This window comes from Epinephelus fuscoguttatus, linkage group LG3 (assembly GCF_011397635.1).
Source record: "Epinephelus fuscoguttatus linkage group LG3, E.fuscoguttatus.final_Chr_v1".
Lineage (NCBI taxonomy): Eukaryota > Metazoa > Chordata > Actinopteri > Perciformes > Serranidae > Epinephelus > Epinephelus fuscoguttatus.
Window position 1 is genome coordinate 42,532,762 of NC_064754.1, and position 26,853 is coordinate 42,559,614.

At 41.8% G+C, this 26,853-nt stretch overlaps 1 protein-coding gene across 1 annotated transcript in view; it reads right to left on the bottom strand.

Annotated features, from left to right (window-relative positions):
- The window catches only part of LOC125883987 (rho GTPase-activating protein 7-like), a 37,617-nt gene extending 16,099 nt beyond the window's left edge, over window positions 1-21,518 (bottom strand). The window contains exons 1-4 of the mRNA XM_049568682.1: window positions 20,703-21,518; window positions 17,341-19,348; window positions 8,842-8,976; window positions 8,166-8,279 (exon numbers count right to left, since the gene is read on the bottom strand). Of these exons, the coding sequence (XP_049424639.1) occupies window positions 8,166-8,279; window positions 8,842-8,976; window positions 17,341-19,281 (2,190 nt within the window). The 5' untranslated portion in view covers window positions 19,282-19,348; window positions 20,703-21,518. The remainder of the gene's footprint in view (window positions 1-8,165; window positions 8,280-8,841; window positions 8,977-17,340; window positions 19,349-20,702) is intronic.
- Window positions 21,519-26,853: the final 5,335 nt, after the last annotated feature.

Sequence of the window (26,853 nt, forward strand, 5' to 3'; positions counted from 1 at the left end):
CACGCAAACCACAGCACGTCTATTGTCCATAAAACTACAGACAGATAAAGACCTATGTTCATACATGACAGGCAATAAAGTCTTTCCGTCATTCTGAAATAAAAATATCTCTCAATCAGTCATCTCTCCAAAAAATCTCCTGAACCCAGACATGAAAACTTTCAGAATTCCCTGTCAGATAGCGGCAAAACCAACAGAAGCTGGTTTTGGAGTGCTGTTGCCGTGGAGACAGAATACAGATCCAAACAAAGGGTCAAAGGTTGCCCTGTTATGGAATGTTTACCAAAGACGACGAGGGCAGGGTTACCATACAGTGTATGTGCTAAATTTAACAGACAGCCCTGGTCTGTGCCTTGTTCAGTGGGGGGCTCTGAGTATGTCTTGTTGGTGGGAACACTCGGCACTGAGGGTGACTGATATGTTGTTTCCGACTGTAACATTCAGAGGAAGGTGGTCAGGGGTCAGTAGCCTCCACCCGCCTCTGTGGCTTGGCACATCCTCTGCAGCCACAGAGCTCTAAAAATAGAGTCACACAACAAATGGCTCTCACACTACACATAACTTCAGTTTATCACTGCAGATTCTACTTACAAAGCCAAATTATTAACAGCTAATACTGCCATGACTGTCAATTATACAAATCCCTTGATAAAATAAGTACAAAGCTAGTACTACTCAAGACTGAAATAATTACACCAAAGAAGGAAATGTGTGTAATTAGAGTCAACACAATTAGTCGGCTACAGTGGTTCACAAACTTTTTACACTGCATACCTCAGAAAATATTAGGCTCTCCGAGTACCACCGCTATGATCAGCGTCACAATACAGTAGCCCAGGCCTATCCTCAGCTAAGGTCAGTTCATGCAGGACACAGGTTTATTCCTGATTACTCCTGCTGCCCCCGCGACCCAGCCCCGGGTAAGCGGATGAAAATGGATGGATGGATAAGGTTATTTATTATTAACTGTTGTTAGCCACACTGTACAAAGGGTAAGCACTAAAACTGGCACTGAAGCTCTTCAACACAGCTCTCATACAAGCCAAGAGCCAGCCCTTCATTAGATGTTGTGGAGACTCCACTAGCACTGCTAGTCCTCTTTAGTTTTAAGCAGGGCTACTTGAAATATTCTCAGCCTGATCTGCACTTCTCTTCCTAGTAGTTACCACTTGGAGCCATAATAGCAGTGGTAATAATAGCAGTCTTGTCATCACAGTCGTAACTAAATACTGACGTATGTGCAGCCTACGTGTCAATACATTCTACGAAACCCATTTTTTGTAGAAGCCCCGCTGTTGCGTTGCCTCATGTCACCTGTGTCTCGGTCAAACAGTTGCACTTGCACACGCCACAAAGACTACAGCCAATGGCCAACTAGCATGCTGCTCCTCTGTGAGAGGACATAACTCTCCATGGCAGCAGGTGCCGGGTGTCTGTATTCATTATTCAAAAAAGGAGACTGGAAGAAAAAGAGAAAGATAGACCAGCAGGACAAATTCAAGACATTAGTTAGCACAACAACACAACACAATGTTGAAACAAAGGATATTTACCGTGCACTAGCGAACAATAACAAACAATTACAAACCTTTTTTGCCGAAGAGCCCAATGGCTAAAAGAATAATCTTATCTGATAGAACAAGCTTGTTTTGTCCTCACAACCTTGCTATTTGTTTGCTTTCCTCACTTCCATTTCACTTCTCCTGCACCGACCTGAACTGTCAATCAGACTGATATCTCTGCTCCGATTCAGCATACTGAAGTGGCCAAAAAAAAGCTGACAAGGCTTCATAGTGCCAATGGTGCAGGACATACCACAAAAACTAGGGAGACAGACACTCACCGACAGCCCAACAGTGATGGATCAATTGGTCGACCATCAGCCTGGTTTGTCAGACAACACAAGTCATTTGATGACATCACCTTGAACTTAAGTAATTTTTTCTGTTTGATATTTTTTGACACCAAAACATTAATCAATTAAGAATCAGCAGATTAATCAATAATGAAAATAATTTGTAGCAGCCCTAAATATAATACCCAGCCAAATGAATGGATACACATCAGTTTATAAACCAAATAAAAGCCACCTGTTGCAACACAACAATGCAAGTCAAATAACATTGCAAGACACCTGCTACACTGAGCAAGTAATAGGAACCTGCCAACAAAAACACTCTGGGGCAAAGAATAGCTGTTCCACCATGAGAAAAAAACACCTGCTGTGGCACAACATCCGCTATGTTAGCCCCACACTCAATGCAAGAATAACAGCCACCTGCTAAAGGCTAACAATAGCCACCAGCTAAGCTAGTGAGGAGCCAAGAATCTATTCACTTGAACCCAATGCCTTATCCTCAACAGGGACTGAATGATACTGTACATGCCAAGTGAACATCCACTCATCGCACACAGCCACATACCAGCACTTCACATTTATCACTGTTACATAAAAGACAGAACAGCACGAGCATGTACCCGGTACAATCACACCAAAGTGTTACGCTGAGTGCCAGGAGGTGTCGGGGGGACAGAAGGAACACAAATACCAGTTAGCTCTTGCATAATCCAGCATAAGACGGAAAGAATGCAAATGCACAATGATAAACACGACTCACACTGCCTCTACAAACACAACCCATATCAAAATACACACACACACACACACACACACGCACACACACACACGCACACACACACTCATAAATACTCATAAATTACAGGTCTGTGTACAGTACCAATTTCTGTGTTGATGTTTCCTTTACAACGCCTTGTGGTCACCACTGGCTTGCCAAAAAGATATATGTTGTTTGCTGTCCTGTGTAAGCTTGCAAATACCTCATTATCAGGACTGATGTCGAGACATGCTCAAGGCAACACATGCAAATCCTAGTAACGAAGCAATGTAGCACTGAGTCAGTGATTTATCATCTTGCAGTTTTCTTATTTACAAAGAGCCCCATTCACCAACCATTCTTCAAAAGAAATTTCAAACCCACTTGCGTAGTTTTCACTAAGAATGTGACATTCACTGTTTCCTATTTGGGATTTGTAGGTAAAAACTGAATCTATACACACTCAAGAGCACTCTTACACACATTATGACACACACATGACAGACTTTTTGTTTTACATAGCATTATGGTCTTTAAAAATAAACACTACACTAACACTTGAATTCCCATCAGTTAATGGGAACCATGCCATCTAATCATTTGTGACTGATCACACTAAAAAAGATCGAGCATGGCAGAAAGCGAGAAAGCAACATTATGAGTAAGTTATTAATAACATACATAAATACTGCATGAAATAGTTCAGCTTCTGACTACCCCCTTCTCTTCCCCCTGTCTGTGTTTCTCTCCCTCTCTCCAGCTCACAAACAGCTTGGAAAGTGGTGTAGTGCTCGACTCAGTCCCGACAACTGTGCCACTGTAATGCACAATGTTTGCTGTTTGTGGGTCAGGTGGTTGATTAGTGCATGTTTTTAGCATCCCATGCATCTTTTTTTGTGTGATTGTATATCCACTCCTGACACTACTGAATATGACAGCTCATTTGGCGTTCATTTTGTGGGAGTCTGGTGCCACGCTCTCTTTTTAGTTGGGCATTCTTGAGTTAATTCTCTCAACTATTCCTCTTTACTGTGTTCGTACACAGCCCTGCACTCTCATGCGCTTTTATGGGGATTTGCGGTGTGTTTACCTATGCCTATTAGGATCAGCTGGCATGCTCCTCAATTTATGAGGACAATGGGATTCATCATTATAAGAACACAGGTGCACACAATTCTAGGATGTAAGAACACGTCATGAATCTGGATAGTTTTAAGAAAAAAAAGGAAGAAAAACTCAGGAGGACATTTGATTGTTTAGATGTTTGTATTCACTGTATATGGGGTGAACAAATAAGAAGAGTAAAAGGGTCACCTTACAGTTCAAAAGCCCTACAATATATCCTATTACTCTCAAGCATGTAATGTTCAGTCTTTGTAAACACTGTCAGAGAGGTATCGATTATACTTGATCACAAATTCCAAGGCTGTAGTTTGATGTGTATTAGTTGTATTGTGTTCTGATAATTCAGTCACCTCATGTATAATCTATAAACGCTATCAGGGCTTCAGTATAATTCTTTATATAAGGGGAAAGGATAATATTATTTCCACTTTAACTTAAGATTACACTCACATTAAAAGGGGTAAGAAGGTTACACATTTGCTCTGGGAAAATTTGAGGTTAAAAAAACTACATACTACCTTCTCTCCTACGTTATTTTAACAAATCTATTTTAATATGTACTTTGTCATCTCTAAAACACAGCTGTGATGTCTGCTTGGATTAACCTAAACCCTGGTTCTTCTTCACATCTGCCTTGTGTTGACATCATTTAAAGGATTTGTATTGTCTAGCTAAAAAGATTAGGTGGGCACACCAACACTTTGAGTCTGAAAGGACTCAACAGTCCCTTCAACTATTAACCACTGAGAATCCCCTTCATGAAGTCATCATCTCTTTGGCCTTCAATCAATCACCCTGCAGGGCCTCCACTGTAAAAAGCCTCCTATTAGGCGCAGTGAAAGCACTGTTTACTCAAGCTTAGTGAGTTACCTTGGGTTACTGCAGGAATGGAGGTTGTGGAAACAGTTGGCCACAGACATAATACATCACACATCATGGAGCACGTTGCTCTGTGTCCCTTAAAGTAACCGCCACACGCAAGTGAAATATAGCTTTCCCTTAAAAGTTGTGACGTGCAACAAGACAAAGCAGTGCCAACCAGGAATTGCGAGAGATAATTCAAGAATGTGAGATGTCCTTTTCATCAAGGAATTCTGATGTTTCCACTGGTTGCAAGGTTTTGTTCTAGCTAGATAAGCGAACTGTTTTGTAACAGAAACATCCTGTTTGGCATTTAGGCTTATCCTATTATTTATCACTACATCATGAGATAAAGTGTCTCAGACCAGTTGAAGATGGGCCAGACAGAAATCTGAAAGAAAAAAAAACAGCAAAATTTAAAAAGCCCTCTTATTGCAGCTCTCTCCTCTCTGTCTTAAGCCCCTCCCACCAGACGACCATGAGCATATGCACATGCTTCATACAGTAAGCAACCGTTTCCCCAAAAAGCTAATTTGCTCAGCTTCACAATCCCCTGCTCTCTTTCTCTATGTTTATCAGACTACAAATGAGACAACAGTTAGATAGCTTGCCACCCCACAGTCCCTCCACCTCAATCCCCGCCGCTGTGGACTGTTTCACCGGGAAGAGACCAGGCAGCAGCTCCAAAATGGACCTTCAGTTGGCAGCTGTAGTGGCTCGAATTCAGCCAGCACAAACCCCTCGTGCCAGGTGTCACAGTGGGCCGGTGGTAGGGTTGGGCGATATGTTAAAAATTTCCAACCGGCCACCATCAGCCCATCAACCGGCGGTTGCCGATATATATTCGGCAGTTGTGTGTGTGGCGGAGAAAAAAAAAAGAGGGAGGATGTTGCATTCATGTGATGTCGGAAAGAATCGAAAAATGACTTTCAGAATGGGATAATTCACATTAACGCCACCTCATGTCAGAAAAACAACTCGGCATCTCGGATCTCCTGACACCACATGAATGCAACAAAAAAATGCAGCGTACTTTGCGAGCCCACTCATGTCCAACATGGCACGGAAATATCTGTGCATACCGGCAACAAGCATGGCATCAGAGAGGGTGTTTAGCACGGCTGGTAACATTGTTAACCATATGCGCATATGAATTCACGTTACGGCCGGGTTCCACTGGCTGCAAACGTAAGCATCACGTCAAGCGTCTTGTTTACCGTTTGCTGAGCCATGATAGTTAAAGCATTTTCCACCTAAGTTATTACATATATTTGAGTAATCTACAAGTTTACTGTACTGTTTGTCATCTACTCGCTTTCAAATGGATAAACATGGATAAAAGCATGAAAATGAAAATCATCACATATCACCTCTTATAATGGTTTATTCATTTAAAAACACATTGTGCTCGTTTAGCACACTATTTCATGTAGTTTTAATCTGCTGGAGGGTCGCGTAGGTGAGCGTAGCGCGACAAAAATAGAAGAGCATCCTAAAATAGAGAGTTGTCGCGTGGCAGACGGGGGTTGTCGCGCCACTCCCGTTGCCGGTGCAGTCGCTGTAATTGATTAACAGGGGGGTGAGCTGCTACGGGACTCGCGCTGCAGACGTGTCACGCCGCTCCCGTTGCCGGTGGACCCCGGCCGTAACTTTCAGCTCCGCCATCACTGACGTGTTTTGTGAAAGACTCGTCGGAAATCAGCATGAAGCTGCCAGTTCCAATACGCACACACTTTGAATTGTGCTCTACATAGTTATTATGGACTATATGTACCGAGTTTAATTCTGTGGAGACAGACCATTAATTTAGCAAAATAAAATGACAAAAATCGCCCAAAAAATGGCCAAAAATGAAACCAACCGTGATGGACTCAGCCGATGGGCGATATATTCGTCCAATCGCCCAAGCCTAGCCGGTGGCCGGCAGGTTTACCCTGTGTAACAGCAGCAGCAGAAAGTTTGCTGATCCTGCAGAGAGTTGGGACTGTCTGGTCCCCCGGAGTTGTCATTTTTATGGGGTTCGGTTTCCAAAACTGCTGCCCACTGTCCTCCCGGTGAAGTGGTCTGTAGAGGCAGGGAGTGAGGCAGAGGACACACTTTGCTAACAAGAGCTAAAGGCTCACGGCTATGGCTTCAAGTTCACATTTATGTGACAATAGCTAGAGCCTTGAATCAGAGGGCTAAACAATTAGCAACATTTTATCTCCATCCCTGAAACACTTTGCCGATATTGACATCTTTCATTTGGTTTATTGTCAGATTCTTGTAGACTCACTTTTTGATAAGCCTGTCTTCCTTTTTGGGGTTGCTTTGCAGTGTAGGCAGTTGTTGCCAATACTGGAATAGCAACTTTATCTGCAGGATTCTCTGGCACTGAGTCAGTCTATTTCTAAAGGCACGTGCACATGCATCTACATTTGTATAGCAGCCAACAGACACACCCTCTCTCTGAAATGACCTGTGACTTACCAAAGTCTCCCATCAAAAGCAGAGCCAAGAGGAAGAGCAGCAGTCTATTTTCTCTCCACATGAATTACAACATGCTTAAAGGTTATTATGGGATGTTTGCCCAGTGATGTCAATATAAAACTGCTTACCCTGGCTTTAACGTTAGTTTTATTTTTATTTTATTTTTATATTTCCATTCAAACAATTGTCAGAGCTTGCTTGAGTGCTAAGTCCACTGGCTGCCGGCCTTGTTCCCTTTGCCCTCATTCTGGAGGCAATAGCAGAGCAAGACTGACAAAGTCATTAAGTGAGCAAGCAAGAGGTTTGAAGACGCACGTCTCACTTGAAGCGTGTCCTCCCTCTCACTCCCCCCCTGCCCCGGCTTTTCACCCCCAGACCCCCCCCCCTTGACCCCTTTGTTGAGACGAAGGGGTCTAGATCTTTGGACCCAGCTAATTATAGAGTTTTAACGTCTGCTTGGCTAAGCCCTAAGTGCTGGGGGACATTCCTACAATTGGGGGATTCACTACAAATGTGTGTGTTTGTGTGTGTGTGTATGTGTGTGTGTGTGTGTGTGCCCTCTGTGTTTGCTGTTTTGCTGTTTGTCCAAAGATGAAAAAGTTTGTTTCATTTGAAGCATAAAACATGTTTAAAGGTCGCTCTGCACTCAGCTAAAAGACTGTGGAAATGAGAAGAACCAGAAACTAAAACATCCTCAAATGTGTATAATTTATGTTTCGAGGTTTCAAAGCCTTCCAAATAGATTTGGAGCTCCAGTTTTATCAAAGTTTATAATTCCTTTAATTCCTCTGGATCTGGGATAGTTTGTGAAACTGTAAATACTGCAAAAATAAAATTCATACTTTCAAACCTGGCCATTTCAGTTTAGATGAAACACAAAAAAAGAAAAGTAAAGGAAGTGTGTGTGTGTGTGTGTGTGTGTGTGTGTGTGTGTGTGTGTGTTCCTGGGGGGGAGGGATGTCTTATTTGATCTCCAAGCAATCATGCTGTTCATATCTGTGGTATAGAAAGTGCAATCTTTCCAGATGTGTCACCTCGTGAGTTGCTGATTATGGTTTTAATGTGCATTGGTGTGATATAGAGCTCCTGACTTACCCCACTCTTAGGTTTTGCTCCGAGGGCTGGTGCGGGCCCTGAAGTTGAGGCAGCAGGAACATGTGGATGAGGTGGATTTTGTGATGCTGCTGGCACAGATCCTAAATCAAACTCCTACACAGGTAAAAGACAAAGATAACAATGTAGGTATTAAATTGTTGGACATGAGCATTGATTTCCTCTAATATTTTGGTGTTTCTTCATGATGATGAAGAGCATAGACGAAATGCAAATGCAAAGTACACTATTCCTAGTGTCTGTAGATACTGTTATGTCTAATAATAGTCACCAGGAGACAGAAATGATTAGTGTAGGTGAGGGAAGGTATGAAAAAATTAATTAATGGTGGTAATTTCCACCATTCATTGGCTGCAAAACATTCACTTAAACCCATGAATACATTATGAGACAGCTGGTTCCTGTGCACAGATATGCAAAGTTTGTGTCTCCTTGTGGTTGTTCAGTGTCTCTTTGAAGTAATTTTGAGTCTCTTCCTGGTCGATGACATTTGACATTTTGCAAGTGAAGGCCAGGTGAGCCCTTGACACTTTGGGCTCCCGGACCTGTGCCCAGTAGGCCTGTTCAGCAATCCATCCATGCTTGAACGTGCTGTAACACCAAATTTACATAAAGAGTTGTTTCCAATGCAGTAGAAAGGTAACATGCAAGTGTGTACCAAGAGTTGTCGTCGATGGAGGGTCGGGGTGCTGTCCATAGAGGAGGTGGCACTGAGGGCATTCTCAATTTCCTGGTCCAGCTGGTCCAGCTTCATCAGCAGCAACACCATTGAGTCCAGACGAGAATGCTCATGCTGAATAAAGAGAGACAATAAATTTAACTGTTGCATTGAGCTCATATATGTGGAAGGATACTACTATTACAGGATTTTTTATGATGCATCATGGGAAACTTTATTTCCATTTCCATCCTGGGCGACTGTGACCCAGGGTGTCATCCATTAATTGCATGGTTGATGGTTTGATCCCTGTCTCTTCCTGTCCACATGTCCAGGTGTCCTTGTGCAAGTCACCATACCCCCACTTGCTCCCAACGGACAGGTCAGCACCTTGCATGACATTTCTGCCCCATCAGTGTTTGAGTGGGCAATTGATTCCCCCCTTTCTACCTAATTAGATTAAATTATTCCACCAGTTTCCATCACATCATTTGTAATTGAGGCTGTGTCAGTGGAGGTCATTGCACAAAGGTAGAAAGGTAGAAAAGTGCTATAGAAATGCAGTCCATATAGCCCCCTTCTTCAGTTATCTGAGGATGGAGAAAGTGACAGAAGAGTGCCACTAGTGACAGCAGCCAATGGTAATATACTTGATGTTGGAACAAATGGAGATGTTTCTGACATGCACAGGATGACAACATTTATTTTTCATGAATACAGACGTATCCACTGCTTTGCCTTTCCGCACACACCCTGTACATTTAATATTCATGTCTTTTGTATCATCTCTGGTCCACTTTTAATCATATGACTTCAGGACTTCAAATATTCTCCCTTTAGTCCTCTAATCTGCAGGTTTCAATTATCCGTTCTGACGCTATGATAACAAGTCTCACACTGACCTCAGGTGGCGTGTCTCCAGTAAGACAAGCTAAATGACATGCAATCCAGCCCACCTTCACACTCCACCTACCACTCTGTCTGTGTTTGCCATCCCTCAATCCTGTTTTGTTTGATGCCGTATAAACCCTTGTCTGGAGTTCAAAAACTTGTAAAGCCCTTTCTGGAGTACTGAGCATGGTATATGTCTTAATTTCCTTCGGCCTATCTTTCATCCTGGCTCCGGGTGTGGCTCTCTGTCTGAGCTTCTCTCCCGACTAGAGCCCCAAGAAATGACATCACACAGCTGGCTCATTAGTCCCAAACAAACCTTGTTACAATCTTCACTAACAGACCCTGTTAAACACTTTATGAGGTTGAGCTCATGGGACATACAGCCACTGGAATTGTATGTTGGAGCAAAAGGTATACAGACATGCGAGTGTGAGCCTGTTTTTTTTTTATGTGCTGTGTGTGTTCCACACTGTGATATGTTAGAGAGAAATGTCATTGTTTCATGTAGGATTAAGTGCTAAACATCCCCTGTGAAGTGGCTGATGTAGCTCAATATTGTTTCAGTAAAGTTTACAGTGGGTGTGTGCAGATGACAACATTCATATGAGCTGTGACTAATGCTAATGTGCATGAGGTTGTCAGGTTTATGGATCCTAGATAGAACCTGCATCATGATAAACAAGCTCCAGCCCTGCGCCTGGCTCCCTGCTCCAGCCCTAATAATGTCTTATGACTTGCGCTTACATTTATTTTCCAGTTAGTTCCCAATTAGCCTGTCAAAAGCAGCTCCTATTGGGTTTGCTGAGAGAGCGAATACACATCGAGGGCCATGTGTGTCATGGAAATGTGTCTCACATTGATGCATTCACTGGCATTCCTAGCTAGTGGCAGCACACATCACTACGTTCTGTCTCCTTGGCAAAGTATCACAATGAAACATTGTGTCGTGGTAAAACAATGACATCTTTACGAGGCCTCTCTGAATGAACAAAAGCATCTGGCTCGAGATGGCAATAACAACCACAAAACAGCAGAGGAAAAAACAAGTGCAGTGCATGTCAGGCGCCTCGAAGAGGCAAAGTTTTTTAGGGGGCATTCTGGTGGTTTGGGTGTTCTCAGAAGGTTTCTTTTCTCTCTTTCCCATCTTTTGAGGTTTTTCTTACATTCCTCTCCACTTCCTGTTTTTTGAGATGGGAGACAGTTCCCACACTGTTTGAACTCTTCAACCCCTCCTTCCCCTTTACTTGCTCTCCTTTTACACCCGGTGGCCTGCATCCCATTTCTCAGACCTGTCCACTAAAGCTGTAGGTGGTGGTAACTCTTATTCAGAAAAAAAAAAACAAAAACACAACTGCTTGTCATAATTCACACAGCACTAAATGAAACGGATGATCTGTAAAAACATCATATTCCTCTGCCTAGTTTATTGCCTCATAGTGTTTCTAGTGGCATTACCACATGTGAACAAAAACAACAAACCAGAGCTGAGGAGTCTCAAACACGGCTGTCAATCACTCAGTACGTTTACATGACACTTGAAAAAAATAAATTATTGCCTTAACTGGACAACTGAAGTGCATGTAAACGCCTTACTCCGACTAAAATCAGAGTTCTCCAGCCCTGATTAAGACACCCAGATAACGCGATTGGAATTCGATTTTCTCTGGCATGTATACGCCTTAATCGGAGTTAAACTAGACAATGCATGTGCGCATGCTCCACGCCCCCTGCACTGGCATATGACCCCAGAACAGACAAGACATGCTATTGTTGTAGTCCTCCAACAGCATACAGCGTTCTTGTCTGCCTCTTGAAATCACCATGACCACGAGGGATAGCGCCACCTTATTTGCACAATCAGTAACACGTACATTACATACAAGATGAACAAAGCTGTACGATTATCCATCTTGCTGTTGTTCAAAAATGCTGGTCTGCCGCCTGACTCCAGGTGTTTATTATTAAGTGACGTAATAGGTCAACCAGAAAGGGGGCCGTATTAACCCACTGAAATGACGCATATCGCCACCTAGTGTTGAGGAGGAGGACATGTTCCTGTCAGTAATTCGATTTTCTCAGTTGCATGTAAACTGGGACAATCGAATTTTGAGCATAGCTCAATTAAGCTGTGCATGTAAACGTACTGACAGATCTTTGACTGCAGTCCAACTAGGCAGTTCTGACCAATTATGAATCAAGATTGTTACTACATTGAGTATTTCTCACCTCAAATGTTTTGGTTTTTTTTTACAAATAAATTTGTGACGCAGCTGCCCTGTTAGAAACACTTGAGCAGAAACAAAACAAGGACCACTGTCTGCAGAAAACTTTCTCATTTTACAGCTCAACAGTACACTGAACAGTCTTATGAAAAGATTTGAGTTGAGAAACAGGCAATGCAATAACAGAATCTGGATTCATATTTGATCAGCACTGCCAAATTTGACAGTTTGACTGCAGGTCACGATCAGTGATTGACATGACTGACAGCTGTGTTAGAGACTCCTGGCTCTGATTTATTGTTGTTGCTGTTGTTACAGCGCTGGATCTAACGAATACTAGGGTTGTAACAATCCATCAAACTTGATCAATATATTGATTTAATGATCAACGATCACATTTCATTGATGCAAAGTGAAAACATCGATTCATATCATCTTATTAGAAAGGTCTGTGTCACTGTCAAACAGCAGGAGGCAGATGGTAAGCAGCCCAAAGAAACACGATGAGGATAAGGTTATTTGCTTGAGAATAAATCAGCAGCCGTGTGGAAATATTTTGGATTTCAGAGAAAATACAGGTCGACAGACAGAGCACATGGTATATGTAAACAATGATGTTATGAGATAAAATGTTAAGGAAACAGACATACTTGTCGTCTGGTTGGGGATCTCACTCTGCTAACTTCTTGCAGAAACACAACAACATTAGCTGCTCTGTTTCAACAATGTTTGGCTGAAAAAACGTGCATGCAGGCTAAAATTCAACTGAGCTGTTCTGTCTAGAGATGCAGTGACTTAAATCAATGGTGAGTAAGAAGAAATTAGAAATAATACATGTAATTTGTGAAAGTCTAATTAAGGTAATGTTAAAGTGCTTAAAGGAGCAATAAGCAAAATCATTTCACCGCTAGGTTTGCTGTTGTGCACTGCCTGTAGAGCAAAACAAAGTGTGTCATGAGCCACACGTCCCTCTACCTCTGCTCTCCAACACCCCCCACCCCACTCGCCTCGTCTGTACCGCCAAGCACCGCAGCATCTCCACAGACTATCACATCCAGACGGTCCCGGTGTTTCTTCCGCAGGCTCCGCTTCACTCAATTCACTCAAGCAATTTTTTAATTCCTTCAATCTAGAAATGATGAATTTCGCTTATTGCTCCTTTAAACTAATATGGTGACTAGCAAGAAACAGCTGTTTTGTCTCTGAACCTTTGTAGTTACTGTTGAGATGAATTTGATATATTTGTTCAATGATCTTGTTAATCCATGTTTTCTGGCTGTTTGGAGAAGTCTGCCTTCAGGGCTCTGAGCCAGATATATTTTTTATGAAAAAGATTATGATTTGGGTTAAAATGAAAACATTTCTTCCAGAAAGGTCTTTCTGAAAGAAAGCCCTCAGGGCTGACTCATCCCATGTGCTGTTTTATGCGTGTTAGTGGAGTCAGTTTCAAGTAAACTTTACTGCATCTGACTAGTTACAATTATTTACAATTATTTATGTGCTGTTTTTATTTTCTATGGCAAAAAGCAAAAGACAAAGGGGTTGGCGGCTTCTTCTGTAACAGACTGTGTTAAATGGCCATACAGTTTCCTCTCATATCAATCACAGGCCACTGAATCTCACTGAATCAAATCGTATCATGGCTGACTTTGTGACATTGGCAAATATTGTAATGCTGTCCAAAGAACTGATACAAGATCATATTGTGATGAAACAAATGATTAACACCCCGAGTGCCACTAGAAGCAGGAGTAAGAGGACGAGAGACATGATCTTTTCACAGTGATGTGTCTAATGTACTTCTCTGTGGATATAGTGACAGGTTCAGAAAATATGATAAAACGTTATTTTCATGTAAGCTACTAACTGTATTATTTTCATGTAAGCTACCAACTGTAGCTTTAAACTGGGGGTCTCTTTCTTTGCTGAGCTAAACATAGGGTTTAGACAGTGATGCATCAAAACACTGTGCGTACACTCATTTAATATAGGTATCTCATTAATAAAAAATGAGCAAAAGACAAGTATTTAATAAATAAATAAAGAGAGAGAGGCAGAAAAGGAGACAGAGAAAGCCCTGAGATGATGATAATGTTGTCACACAAATGACAGTTGAGCCAGTTTGGCCCTGAGGTCGGGATAAATCCTTGTTGCTAAAACAAATAAACAGTAACAAAGCCCACTATCAGGCTAATCTGAAGCCATTATTCAAACCAGATGGGTTTATTTTACAAAGTGAATCTGGAATAACAACACTGGGGACATGATCATTTGTTGGTACAATATCATGTCAGAGATAATTCCAGGTTGTTATTGCCATTGTCCACTAACAGAGAATAACATCAGTTCTGTCATTTCCTTCATGATATTCATGAGCGTCTTTTCCTCTACATGCTGAATACAGTATGTTCCCTGCCTTGGGGATGATAATGTTAATTTTTACTGCCTAATTTCCTTTCTGTCCTCATGACCTTCCCTAAAGCATATTTTCTCAGTGAACTGGCTTCATTCTGCATGTAAATACACCCCATGGTGAAAACCCTGTGGTGCTGTCAAAGAGCAGGCAAGCCATCACCATATGGTGGATGAATTGCTTTGGCGCCTTCCACTTTATGGCTGAACTCCTCTGCTTGAGTTCCAGGAGTCTTTTTTTTTTTCCAAATATTTAATCCAAAGGTTGAAAGTCGTCCTAAGATTGAAAGTGGAGCCAGTGGTAATAAATGCGGCACTGGTTTTCCATGTCCTTGCGCTGGACTGTGATGTCTCTTTTTTGGCAGCTGATAGAGTGACATCAACATTGGTCATGACTGAGAGGGCCTCCAAAGTTTCTATGCAGAATTTATGTTAAACTAATGCAGTGATAACACATGAAAATATCTCAGACTACCCAACTCACAGGCTTTTCAGGAATACAGATACAACCAGCGTGTCGTGCCAACACTGACTGGTTGCATCTGTTACTCACTTAGCACCAAAGCTCATGCCACGCTTTCCATTTACAGAAGTATTTCACTGCTGAAAAGATGGTCTTTTCATAAAACTGGGCTGTCTATGCCATAAAAAGACACAAATACTTTTGAAATTGGTAGAGAATACAGAGAAAAAGGGCTATGGCTAACTTTTGCATAAGAGTAGGCTCTGGCAGCATCATGATATTATGGTATACCAGGGTATTTAAAAATCCAGAAGGTATGCTTTTCAACACTCTCAGAAATAAAGTCGCTCATCTTTCTTTAAACTCAGTGCATGTAGTGCACAGCAAGTGCCACCAGAGGTCATTCTCTGGTCTGTAAAAGTCTGGAAAAGGCAGCCTGTAGTGGTGGGGATAACGTCACAGACCTCTAAACAGCCAGCAAGCAACGGCAGAGAGAAAGACAGAGCGGGAAAACAGCATATTTTTAACATCTGACTCAATAAATAAAGTGATAGCAGTAATAGAATCTTTGTTAATATTTGCCTTTTTCAGTCTCTGTTCACACAACACAGGAAACAGTATGGTGCCCGCTTCTTTTTCACAACTCTTGTAGTACAGCCAAACTGTGCACTAAAATATGTTTCTATAAACGTTTTAGGCGAGAAAATAGACAATTAAGTAACAGAGTGTTCTAGGGATGCATGGTAATATTGGCACATCATCATCGGCCAATATTGGCTTTAAAATGACGTATCAAAATCAGCCAACATGCTTACTCTCAATTTGCACAGTGAATGAATATTACATACACTGAAAGTATTGTATTTCATGTCTCCATCTGCTGGTGGGTCATCGTGATAAGAGTATGCATGAATAATAAGATGTTAATTCCAGTACAGAAGAGACTTGATGATCACAAATTAGGGAGGGAAAAAAGGTAGATATATATCTTTATGGGTTATCAGCCGAATAAGTTGTTATATGTGGGCATATTGGATGTCTTTGTTTATATTTGATCAACACCGTCTACTTTTACAATTTAATCACAGTTTAAGAGAGAGAGCAAGAGAGGGGTGGCTCTTTCGCCAGATGGCACGTTTTGTTACCCGGCAAATGAGCAGGGAGATCTGGGCATTGGTAGGATGGAGGTAAGTTTACTATAATTCATTTACACACACCACCCACATTGTTATGATACAAAGCTTGTTAAAAATCAGCAATTATGAAAGCCATTTATCATATCCTGCCTTAGAAAGAGGGCTGTCGTAGTGTGTACTAGCATCAGCATGACATCACACATTATCTGTGTGGACAGATACAGAGCAACTGCAATGACAATACTTTCGAGCTTTCAAGTTCAAAACAGTCTAAAACTGAACATGATGAAACAATACCGGTGCAGCACATTGTCACATTATATAAACCATGGGCATCAAAACGCCCCACACACTGACCAACAAGCCACTATCAACCGCCACGTTGCATGCTTCAGTGTAACACACTGTTCATGATATCCTATCACAGGAACGCAGCTCAGAAAATAACTGATGATTATGATTATCTTGTTTGTTTTATACTGAGATATAATAGAGAAAAATCATAGTGATTAATGCTTAGCAGAACTAAACCTAGATGTCTACAGCCAGGTCTTTTTGGATGCACTATTTCTCCGTTGAAATACAAGTTCCAGTGTTCTTTCTGATCTCTGCACCCTCTAATTTTTATAAAGAGCGCACTAAACCTGTACAGAAACACAGCCTTTCGAACAACTCAAGCACAGGACTTTTGGAGAGGAAGAGTCACTGTTCACAAGCGGGTAATGGTCTTCAGCTAGAATGTATCACAAGAATCTAACTTTCCACAATAAGGTACTTGTCTAAACAACATGCCTGCTTAATGCGCCCTGAGTTGTAAATAATGGATTTTTTGTTGTCATTCCAAAAAGGCCAACACTGCAACTACTAATAGTGGATAAATACTGTGTCCGTTCTTGGACTATTGCTTTGTTTCAACAAGCCCAAGCCCTTATTACGTTTTTGGCACTTTCCCGTACCCGTCTAGCACTCTAGCTAACAGTGTGTAAATAACACAACATACAGTATTTTGTGGAGAGAGCAGTTTAAGCCTTTCAGCACAGAGATTACATGATCTTCCAGCCCCCCCTGTGTTCATAGTCTGCATGCCCTTATAGGACCTTGTTTTGCAATGAGCGGTTGAGAAAGAGTAAAACATTTCACAGATCCCCCCACTCACAGATCTGTAAGCATGTGAGAGTGAAGTCATTGTTTTCCAAGACTCTTGCCAGAGTGTGGGACAAAATTCATTTGAAGGCCGTATATGCCCAGAGGGTGTCAGTTCATTTAAAAAAAAAAAAAGATGCCAGAGACATGATTACTACAGAGAAACTGAGGCAAAAATCAATTTAAACACCAATTAACTTTCACTCTACATCTATAAACACAGCCTTACCTTTCTCATGCGCACTTTGACCCTGTTGTCCTCTTTTTGATCTCCAGGCTCATTCGTTTCATCTAAAACGGGACTGACAAGTTGTGTGTCACTGTAAATAATGGTGTGTGCAGCCTCCATTCTAGAGACTGTGGCTTCTGGCCTGTGCTGTTCTCTCTGACCATCTGCCACCTCAGGGCCAGGTGACTCACTGAGGTAACAACCAGAGGCCTGGTTGCCATGGAGTCCCTCTGGTGAGAGCTCAGCGTTGACCTCTGCAGAGCATGCTGGCAGGTTTTCGGTGTGCTGCTCAGAAGCTGCAAGTGTATCATCAGTATGAGAGTGCTGAACATGTGGATTTTGGGTGAAATCTGAGGCAGTGTTCTTTTGAGGATCCAGTCCGGGGGTGTCATCTGGCTCAAGGTGGCTAACTTCTGGGATAGTACCCAGTTTTGAACTGCTATTTTCCAAATGCTGGGCCACGACTTGATCCTCACAACAAGCCAACTCTTTGGACACTGAGCTTTCATCAGTGTGTGCTATTGGTTGACTTATGGAGGTTGTTGTTTCCACATTCTGCTCTTCACACTGAGTAATGTCTGTCTGTACAGGGTTGCCTTCTGAATATTCAGCATCCAGTTTTTCAGATGAAACGTTGCTGTTAACGGTCACAGAGCAACACTGACCTTTGAAACAGATATCAGTCGATGTGATTGGCCCATACCTGACTTTTGCTTCTTTCTCGCTGCCTTCTGCTTGTGCACTCTTCTCTCCCTGAGGCCCGTTTATCGCTGTCATTTCAACATTATGCTGTTCCAACAGTGTCTGGTGGGATATTTCACAACCATGAGCCTGATCCAATTCCACAGTGCAGTCATGATGATCCTGCTCTCCTCCTTGAACGTCTCTTGAGTGATGCTTAAATCCTGTATTTTCATTTAGAGTTCCTGGGTCATTTAATCCATCCAGCTTGTCAGCGGAATCTGCGCTCTGGCTTTCAGTTACTCCTTTGTCACATACTTCATCTGCCACTAAAGTCACAACTGGGTCCACAGTTTTGATAGCCTGTGACATCACATTATCGCTCTCCATCATATTAAGTGAACTGTGCTGAACAGGTAAGGTTACACTTACATCAGCATAGCCAGAGCTGGAAATCTTCTCTTCCTCTACATCTGGAAGGTCAGTTTGAGGTTCCAGTTGAGCAGCAGAGGACCGGTTTAGTGCGGCCTCAGAGATTTCAGGAGGTCTGCTGTAACCCTCTGTATGGCTCTCCTTTGTTTCCTGATGATTTGGAAGGTTGCCAGGCTTCTCACCAGCAGATTCAGACAGTGGAGGCCCATTGTTTGAAGAGATAGAGATGCATTGTTGCTCTTCACGTGAGATATGTGGACTTTTAAAGACATTATCGTCATTGCAGATGCCCTGTCTCTGGCTGCTGTCTGTGCCAACTTCACATTCACCACTGATGGCTTCCTTGCTGTGACTGCTGCTATCACTTGCAAAAGGAATATTTCCCCTGGACATCCCACTGTTTGAGTTACTGTGAAAATCTCCAGAATTCTCCATGTCCTGGAGATGCCCTGATGCAGTGGAACTTTGGGGAATATTAACGCCTAACAACTCATGAGAGCCATGAACTGAATCCTCCTGCAAACCCACTGGAGCTTTCACAGTGCTTTCCAATAGCTTCAACTCGTCTGATCCAGTATCATCATTCACAACAGAAGCTGCCACCTCAAGTGTCTGAGCCAGGTCCTCTTTGGTCAGTTGGTGGCAGCACTCTGGCATGGAGGCACACCTCGTCCTTCGACCTTGTTTGGAAGCCCCTGCTCCCATCCAAGGCCCCTCACTGTCCACCCCATGACAGCAGACCAGGTCCAGATCATCGTAACTGTACTGTAATCCTGAAGCATGAGTTACATGCTCCTCCCAACTTCTTTTCCTTATGGCTACTGGCATGGTGGACAGCCGATGCTATCCCATAGAGCTGCTTTTGACGGCAGGCGAAAATGGAGAACTGGATCTGCTGCAATTGAGAAGAAAAATTGGGATAAGAAATAGCCTGTGTTCGCAAGTCATGAGTTACTGAATGTGCAGATGATGATATGGTAAATAATGTTTCACTTTAAAAGTAAACAGTTGGAGTAGAGGGGTGTATTCATACTGCATGCACAATTCCCTGGAAAGTATAACCTCTGCGGTATCTGCATGAAACGACAGGATTCCCAGTTATGTTGATCGAACATGGGATTATCTGTTCCAAATTTCACATCACAGCGTGCTGTCTGCATTGAATGTATTTGATCTGGAACAGTTGTTTTTGACAGCTGTTCAACAAAGAAGTTTTCGGGAATAAAGCCAGCAAAGCTGCCCAGATTCTCAAACATCTAGATAATCATCAAGAAATATGCAAACGTCCCTTGTTTACTTTCCAACATCTTTACACGGTGAACTGTAAACCGAGCCAGTTTGTCAAATTTACACCGCAAACATTCAGTACGCATTAACTTTAACTGTGCAAAAGTGGTCTGAAAAATCCAGGGTGTGGGTTAACTGTCATTCTGTAGCACCCATACACCCACAAAAATGACAATGATGACACTAAAGGGAGTTTAAACTCCAAATGACATTTTTTTTTTTTTAATTTTATATACTTTATTAATCCCCGAGGGGAAATTCAATTTTTCACTCTGTTGTCAATTACACACAGGTCCGAACACACACATGCACAAACTGGACCTATACATGCACTAAGTGGAGAGATGTCAGAGTGGGCTGCCCATGACAGGCGCTCTGAGCGGTTGGGGGGTTCGGTGCCTTGCACCTCGGCAGTGGTGCACCGAGGGGCACCTCGGCAGTGCCCAGGAGGTGAACTGGCACCTCTCCAGCTACCAGTCCACGCTCCATATTTTTGGTCCGGACAGGGACTTGAACAGGCGACCCTCCAGTTCCCAACCCAAGTCCCTATGGACTGAGCCACTGCCGCCCATTCAGTATCCCTAAACAGCTGGGTCTCCACAAGCCAAAATTATCATAATACATACTGTGGTTCCTATTACATGAATCAAATCCAGCTCTATACTGCGCTTTTTTTTATTTTCCCTGTTGTTCTAGGTCAGAATGTTCAGAAGTAAAGGAACACTGGGATTCAACAAGCAAGATGTACTCGGGTCGAGCTGAACATCTGCTATATTAAAAAAAAAACATGACTGAAGAACAAGAATAGAGTAATGTATCATGAGTGACAGAGAACTAGAGACTTCTAATCTAACTTCCAAACAATTTTTCTATCATTTTTTATATGTATCGAGAGACAGTTTTTCATCAGATCAGATTTTTTAAAGCAGTTTAAGTGAAACATTTTTTCTCAAATTTTTCACCTTTTGTTTCCTCAGTAGAGGAGCTGGATGATACCAACTGCAATCTGCACCCTCTGGCATGAACCTGCTCCTGGTTATTAGTTAAATAAGGGAGGTTACAAAAACATCCCAAAGCAGTTGCTTCTTCCACCGACCAAAGAACCAACAGCAAAAGTGACACCTCAGTACATTTCAGAGCTGGATGCTGGAGTAACAGTGTTTACTTCTTGTAAATTCTCCGCTGATGGCACGTTTTACGATATAATCCAGCAGCTGTGTATTCAGTAATCTAACACCAGGTGATAATCCAACAAACAGATTATAGATCCAGTAACTTCTTCGAGTACAGTTATCCAGAGATGTTTCGCCAGTTGCCTTTTCATTCATCCACAGAGAGCAATGTGTTCTTGCTTGGGAAATATGAGTCCATCTCTTTCCAAGAGACTTGACATCTGTTTTATTTTGTAAGCAGTCCTTAGTCTATGTTTCTGCAAGCTGTTTTCTGGACTCCAGTCAGTGTCTTCGTTGTAAAACTGTCGGAAAGGTAGTGAAGCCCCCAAAGGCAGACAGAAAGCCGGGGAGCGGTGAAAAGTCCAAAGACAACTTCCATCTTGATCACATTAAGGTTTTTGCTGACGCTGAATGCCAAAGAGTCGGGGTGGTGTAAGAGGGGCCGGGTTTTCTTTCCCCCGCTCCACCCCGCTCTCCTCCGTTCTATCCCTCTTCTCATCAGGTCCCCTCCCTGCTGGTTTTGACAGGGAGTCTGAGTCACATCCTAGGAGCCCCATCCCCCGTCTCACAACTCACCCATTTATTCACTCCACCCTCCTCTCATGGACTTCACTCTGCCCACTATTTCAGAAACTTCCTCTCCGCTTCTTCGCTCACAACTTGTCTCTTCCCTCTTCTCAGTGGACTTTTGCTTGTTCTGCCTTAGCTTGCTATTTAACTAAACTGGGCAATGCTCCCACCAGTTGGTTTAGATTAGTAACAGACAGGCTGCCTCGTAAGACGTCTGGCTGTGGGCCAGGAGAGATTGCTCTAATGTTTTGGCAGTTATTTCTGAGGCATGCTTTTTTTTTTTTTAAATTGTCATCTTGTAACTCTACAAGCATCCTTAACCAAACATTCTGGCACTAATGAAAAAAGCCAAGCAAGGTATCTTTGCAGATATGCTTTAAGAGTGCATTTTTCAACTATTCTGTAAGACTATATAATATTAGTAACTTTTAAAAAGTTGTATGGCAATGGGGACAATGTTAAAGGTGCTATCAACCTGATATCTTTGTTTTATAGTAGACCAAGGGGAAGGAAAAACATTTAAGGACCCAAATGCCAGTAATTCATTTCCTAATATAGTCATTTGCCAGAGGCACACAGCAGAAAGTAAAGGCAAAGCCAAGGATATTTACACTTTTATGTCCCTGAGATAATTTAAGACAAATGTAAATCAACCAATCTTGTCTTTGAAGTCTGATTGAGACAGAGGGAGTGAAACTAATTAAATATTCCTGACTTCCATTTGAAGAGCCCATCTCAAGTTAAAAACCTCAAGGGCCCCAAAACCTCCTGAATTACGTAAAATGTGCGCTATATGAATTCTAACAACACCACCTCCATTCAAGTGCTCCATAAAGTTGTGTCACCTAGTTTTACAAACTCAGGCTAAGACCATATTTATCAAGACAATATTTAATTGGGGTCAGTTGCACAAAAAGAGCAATGCATCAAAACACTAGAGACAATTGGCCTCATTCACTAAAATGTCCCTAGAAATGTTCTTACTCTGCGCATACAACACATGCACAATTACCATCAGATTCATGACACTTGCATAGCGGCCAATTTCTTTCTTTCCACCTTGCATGTGTTAGTGAATCACAATTATTTTACACTCAGTACATTTACGTAGGCACGGTGAAGTCGAGCTACGGTCATAGCTCAACCAAGGCATTTCATTGGACCACTGTCCTTATCCCAGTATACAAGCACAGGAAGGGAAATGATTTATTGACCGAAGTATATCTGACTCTGCTACGATACAGTGTAAGTGGTGATATGGCCCCTTTCAGCTTGTAAGGACTGTTTTCTGGTTGACCTATCATGTCACAGACCAAACAATCGTCATTTTGTGTTTCTCTACCATCCACGTCTTTGAAAATATTTAACTCTTTCAGTTGACACAGCATGAATTGCGTCTCCTCATCCATCCAAAAATGCACAGCTCTGGATACAGATTTCACCATGTTGTTACTGCCTTCTTCTTCTGTTACAGATTTACTGCTATTCGACCTCCAGGTCAAAGCCCAGGGCAAAAAATGCAGAGCATGCGCAGTGCCCAGGCCAGTTTGTCCAACTGACTGTATGCATGCAGAAGTAATTCGACTTCCAATCGCATTATCTGGGTGTGTTAGTCCGACTTTGAGGAATTCGATTTAGTACGATTTCAGTAAGACTAACATGTTTACATGTGTTTTAAAGTCCAGCTTTAATTTAATTTCCACTAATGTCATGTAAACGTACTGACAGGCTTGTGCTCACTATTAGCAATCAGCATGCTGCCACGTTTCCACTGCACTTTATAAGGAAATACGTTTGTCCAGAGATGTATCATGGAGAAAGCAGTGACATTCTACACACATATGAAGGTCCTGACACACCTGTGTGGGACTATCAGTGAGAGTCTATGAATGTCTCAGCAGTCAGAAACAGCTGATAAAACCTCACTTCAAACATGTTACGTTATGACATCACAACAAAATTCAAGATGCTCATAAAGTTATTATTAGTATGACTGTTTTGACCACCAACAACAGTGCTGGGCTACCATATGATTCAATTAATGTTAGCCGTAGTAGCTGTATGAGTAGTCGACTCATTTGATGGTAAGTTAGCTAGCGTGAATAAAGCTTTTGTGCATTTCCTCATCCATAAACATGATTTCTGCCTCAGTCACATGAGGTAGACCTTCATTGGAAATGACCACACGCAACTTCACGACATCGTCGAGTCCCTCTTTTGCAATTGTTTTGATTGAGAAACGGCAGAAATTACATACTGTAGTATGGGTGTAAAACTTTGTAAATGCTGAGTAGAATTAAGATTAAGATTAAATTATTGACATTATTTTGATTATAATTGTTTTGAGTCTACCTCATGTGTGTGAAATGTCCTGCTGTTTGGCAAATATTCCTATATACTGACAATAAATAATAGATTAAACCACGATTGACCTTATGATGTCTTCAACTTTCACTAAGGAGCAAAAATCAGATTTTAAAATGGAGAGAAATTATTTAACTTACTTAGCATAATTATTGACATCGACTGATATGGTAATTTTTAGTGTGATAACTTTTTTAGCCATAGTATTGCCCAGCCCTAAATTATATTAATTTCATGGTACTAAAAATTGGTCAGATCAGTTGTCATTACAGGCAGATTCAATAAAAAACAACTAAAACCAAAACTGTTACATTTTATTTAACAGTTGTGTAACATGTTACACATGAACTTTCTCATATCCTCCACTGTAAGCTAAGACTGGGACGACACTCAGTTTCTGTAGTCAAATAGTTTAATTATGACAATAACTGATGAGGATAGAAGAGCATCACATTAACTCATAAATCTTTTTTTTTTTTTTTTTTTTACATTGGTGTCTGTTAAAGCCTTTTTTTTAATGAATGTCATTTTAATGCACTATGCTTTTAGTGTTAGAGCTGTGTGTTTACATTTTCTAAAACAGCAGGGCCTTCATCATTTGTGTGTACGCATGGTCTGAGTCAATTCTGTATTTGTTCCCAGAATACGAACAAATTTAGTTAAGACAATATCAATGAATTCCAGATTTGTGCATAAAATGTTTGTATGTAGTTTTAAACACAGATTTGTGTGTATGCACTGCTTGCGAATGAGCAAGAGAGAACTGGGATGAAGCCCCCTCCAACTGTCCCTGCAACCCCGGCCTCTAACCTCTGGGTCATCCAGATGTGAGGTGAGGTTCCGGATGAGTCTTTTCTTAGGGGCCTTGCTGGGAAACTGCACTCTGCCGTCAACGCTGGCTCTCCGGGGACACAGATGGTCGCACTCAAGGAGAGGGATCCAAGTTCAACAAAACTCCTCTGTAGCGTATCACATGATGCGCTGTGGTTACGCCGAGTGCAGTGTAACAAAACGCAGATCTTTTCAGTCACAGTAGCTTCCATGTGGATATGGCTGGTGATTGAAGTGCAGAGGCCGACACAGAGCATGACTCAGGCTATCCACTCATTACCGCCTGTGGACATCCAACACAGGCCTATAATTTAAGGCTCCCCCTCCAACAATCCTGCCATCCTATGCAGCCACAGGGCAACTGGTCTACGTCACAATGTGATCCATCAGTGACACTGTGCAAACAACATGTGTGAGACTAGATACTCATCAGCAATGTCTCTGTTTGTGTGTTTGTGTGTGAGATGCGAGAGTAATGAAGCATTCAAATTGGAACTTAAGAACAAAATGTATCTTGAACAAATCTAATCAGCCATGAGAGCAGCTCTGTGAGGCACACAGTGGTGGACACAACTCTATTACTTGAGTCAAAGTATAGATACTCCTGAACAAATATCACTCCAATACAAGTGAAAAGTACAGCAGTACTTTCTTTTAGAAATACTTCTGTATATAAAATTGTACTTTATATTTAATGTTAATGCATAGTTGTATTGTTGCCATAATGCATTTACAGCTTTCTTCATTTCAAAAAATCTCACACGTGGACATCAGATATGGTCGTAGTGCTCTGGTGGTGAGGAATCGTTATCTTTATCTGGCACAGCCATCATTACCACTGACAAGTTCAAACTGAACTGTTCAAAAACTGCAGCAAGCACTTTGAACGCGACAGACAGGTGTAATAGGAGTAGTTTACTGTGACTGATTTCTCCTGTGACAAACAGCATATGGCCTATCATATTTTAGAAAAGAAAATCCATCTGCTGACTTCAAAGCTATGCTTCAAAGTTACAGAGTTACAGAGTTAGGTAGTTAAAAGAACCTTCATAGAAATGTAGTGGGGGCCAGAAGTACAGCATTTGTTTTCCAAATGTAGTGGAGTAAAAATCAGAAGTTTACAAAAAATTAATAGTCAAGTAAAATACAGATACCAAATGGCAACCTCTGGGGCTGACATGTTGGGTCACTTCAGGCTGGCCACGAGCGAGTCACCCCCATGTAAAAATGCCCAACTTTACAGCAGAAATAAACATGTTAACAGCCCGGTTTCTACAGTTAATTTCTACATTCATGACAACTGTAAGGGGGTGGTTTTCTTTATAACTCACCTGTTGACATTTTATTAAGGCTTAAAGTTATGAATATTTAAGAGCTAGGCTGCTTTAGTGCCAGGCTGTTTGCAAGGCATCACTACAGTCTATAGATCCACTCCTCGCTTCTCCACAGCTCCACCCTCTCATCCAAATATGGTCACTTCTGGCTCCAAAAAACCAAGATAGCAACAATTGAAATTCCAAATTGAAAACTTCAAAACGGCAGTTCACATACCAGTGGGTGATGTTACATTAGTTATGTCCATTTGTTTTACGCAATTGTTGACAGATACTCAAAAAAATGCCCTTAAGAACAGTACACAAGCAAATGTACTTCATCACTGTCCACCCATGGAGACACAGCTGTGCTCTGAGGGAAATGCAAACATGCTAACACACTAATATCAGTTGGGTTTCTGTCCAAATTTAGCACAAAATTTAACAGAAAATCGGCAAAAGAAAATGCTAATTTATGCAATTTTCTTTTGCCGATTTAGAGTGCTTTCAGGGATGATGCTTTTCTATAGGCAGACACAAGGGCATTGCCCTGGTTCCTTCCCCTGTTGTAGGGATTTTTCCATTGGAAAACCAACATCTATGATTCTTTTTTGTTCATTTTGTTCAGGAAGATAACGTTAGGCTATAAATAAGGCTGTTGGGCCTTGTTTGGGGGGATGATGTACTGTAGTCTCATAAAACGCGTCATCACTGACGTGTTTTAAGGCACAGAAGAAAACAATGAAAGTCTCTTAAAGGGATAGTGCACCCAAAAATGAAAATTCAGCCATTATCTACTCACACATATGCCGACGGAGGCCCTGGTGAAGTTTTAGAGTCCTCACATCCCTTGCAGAGATCAG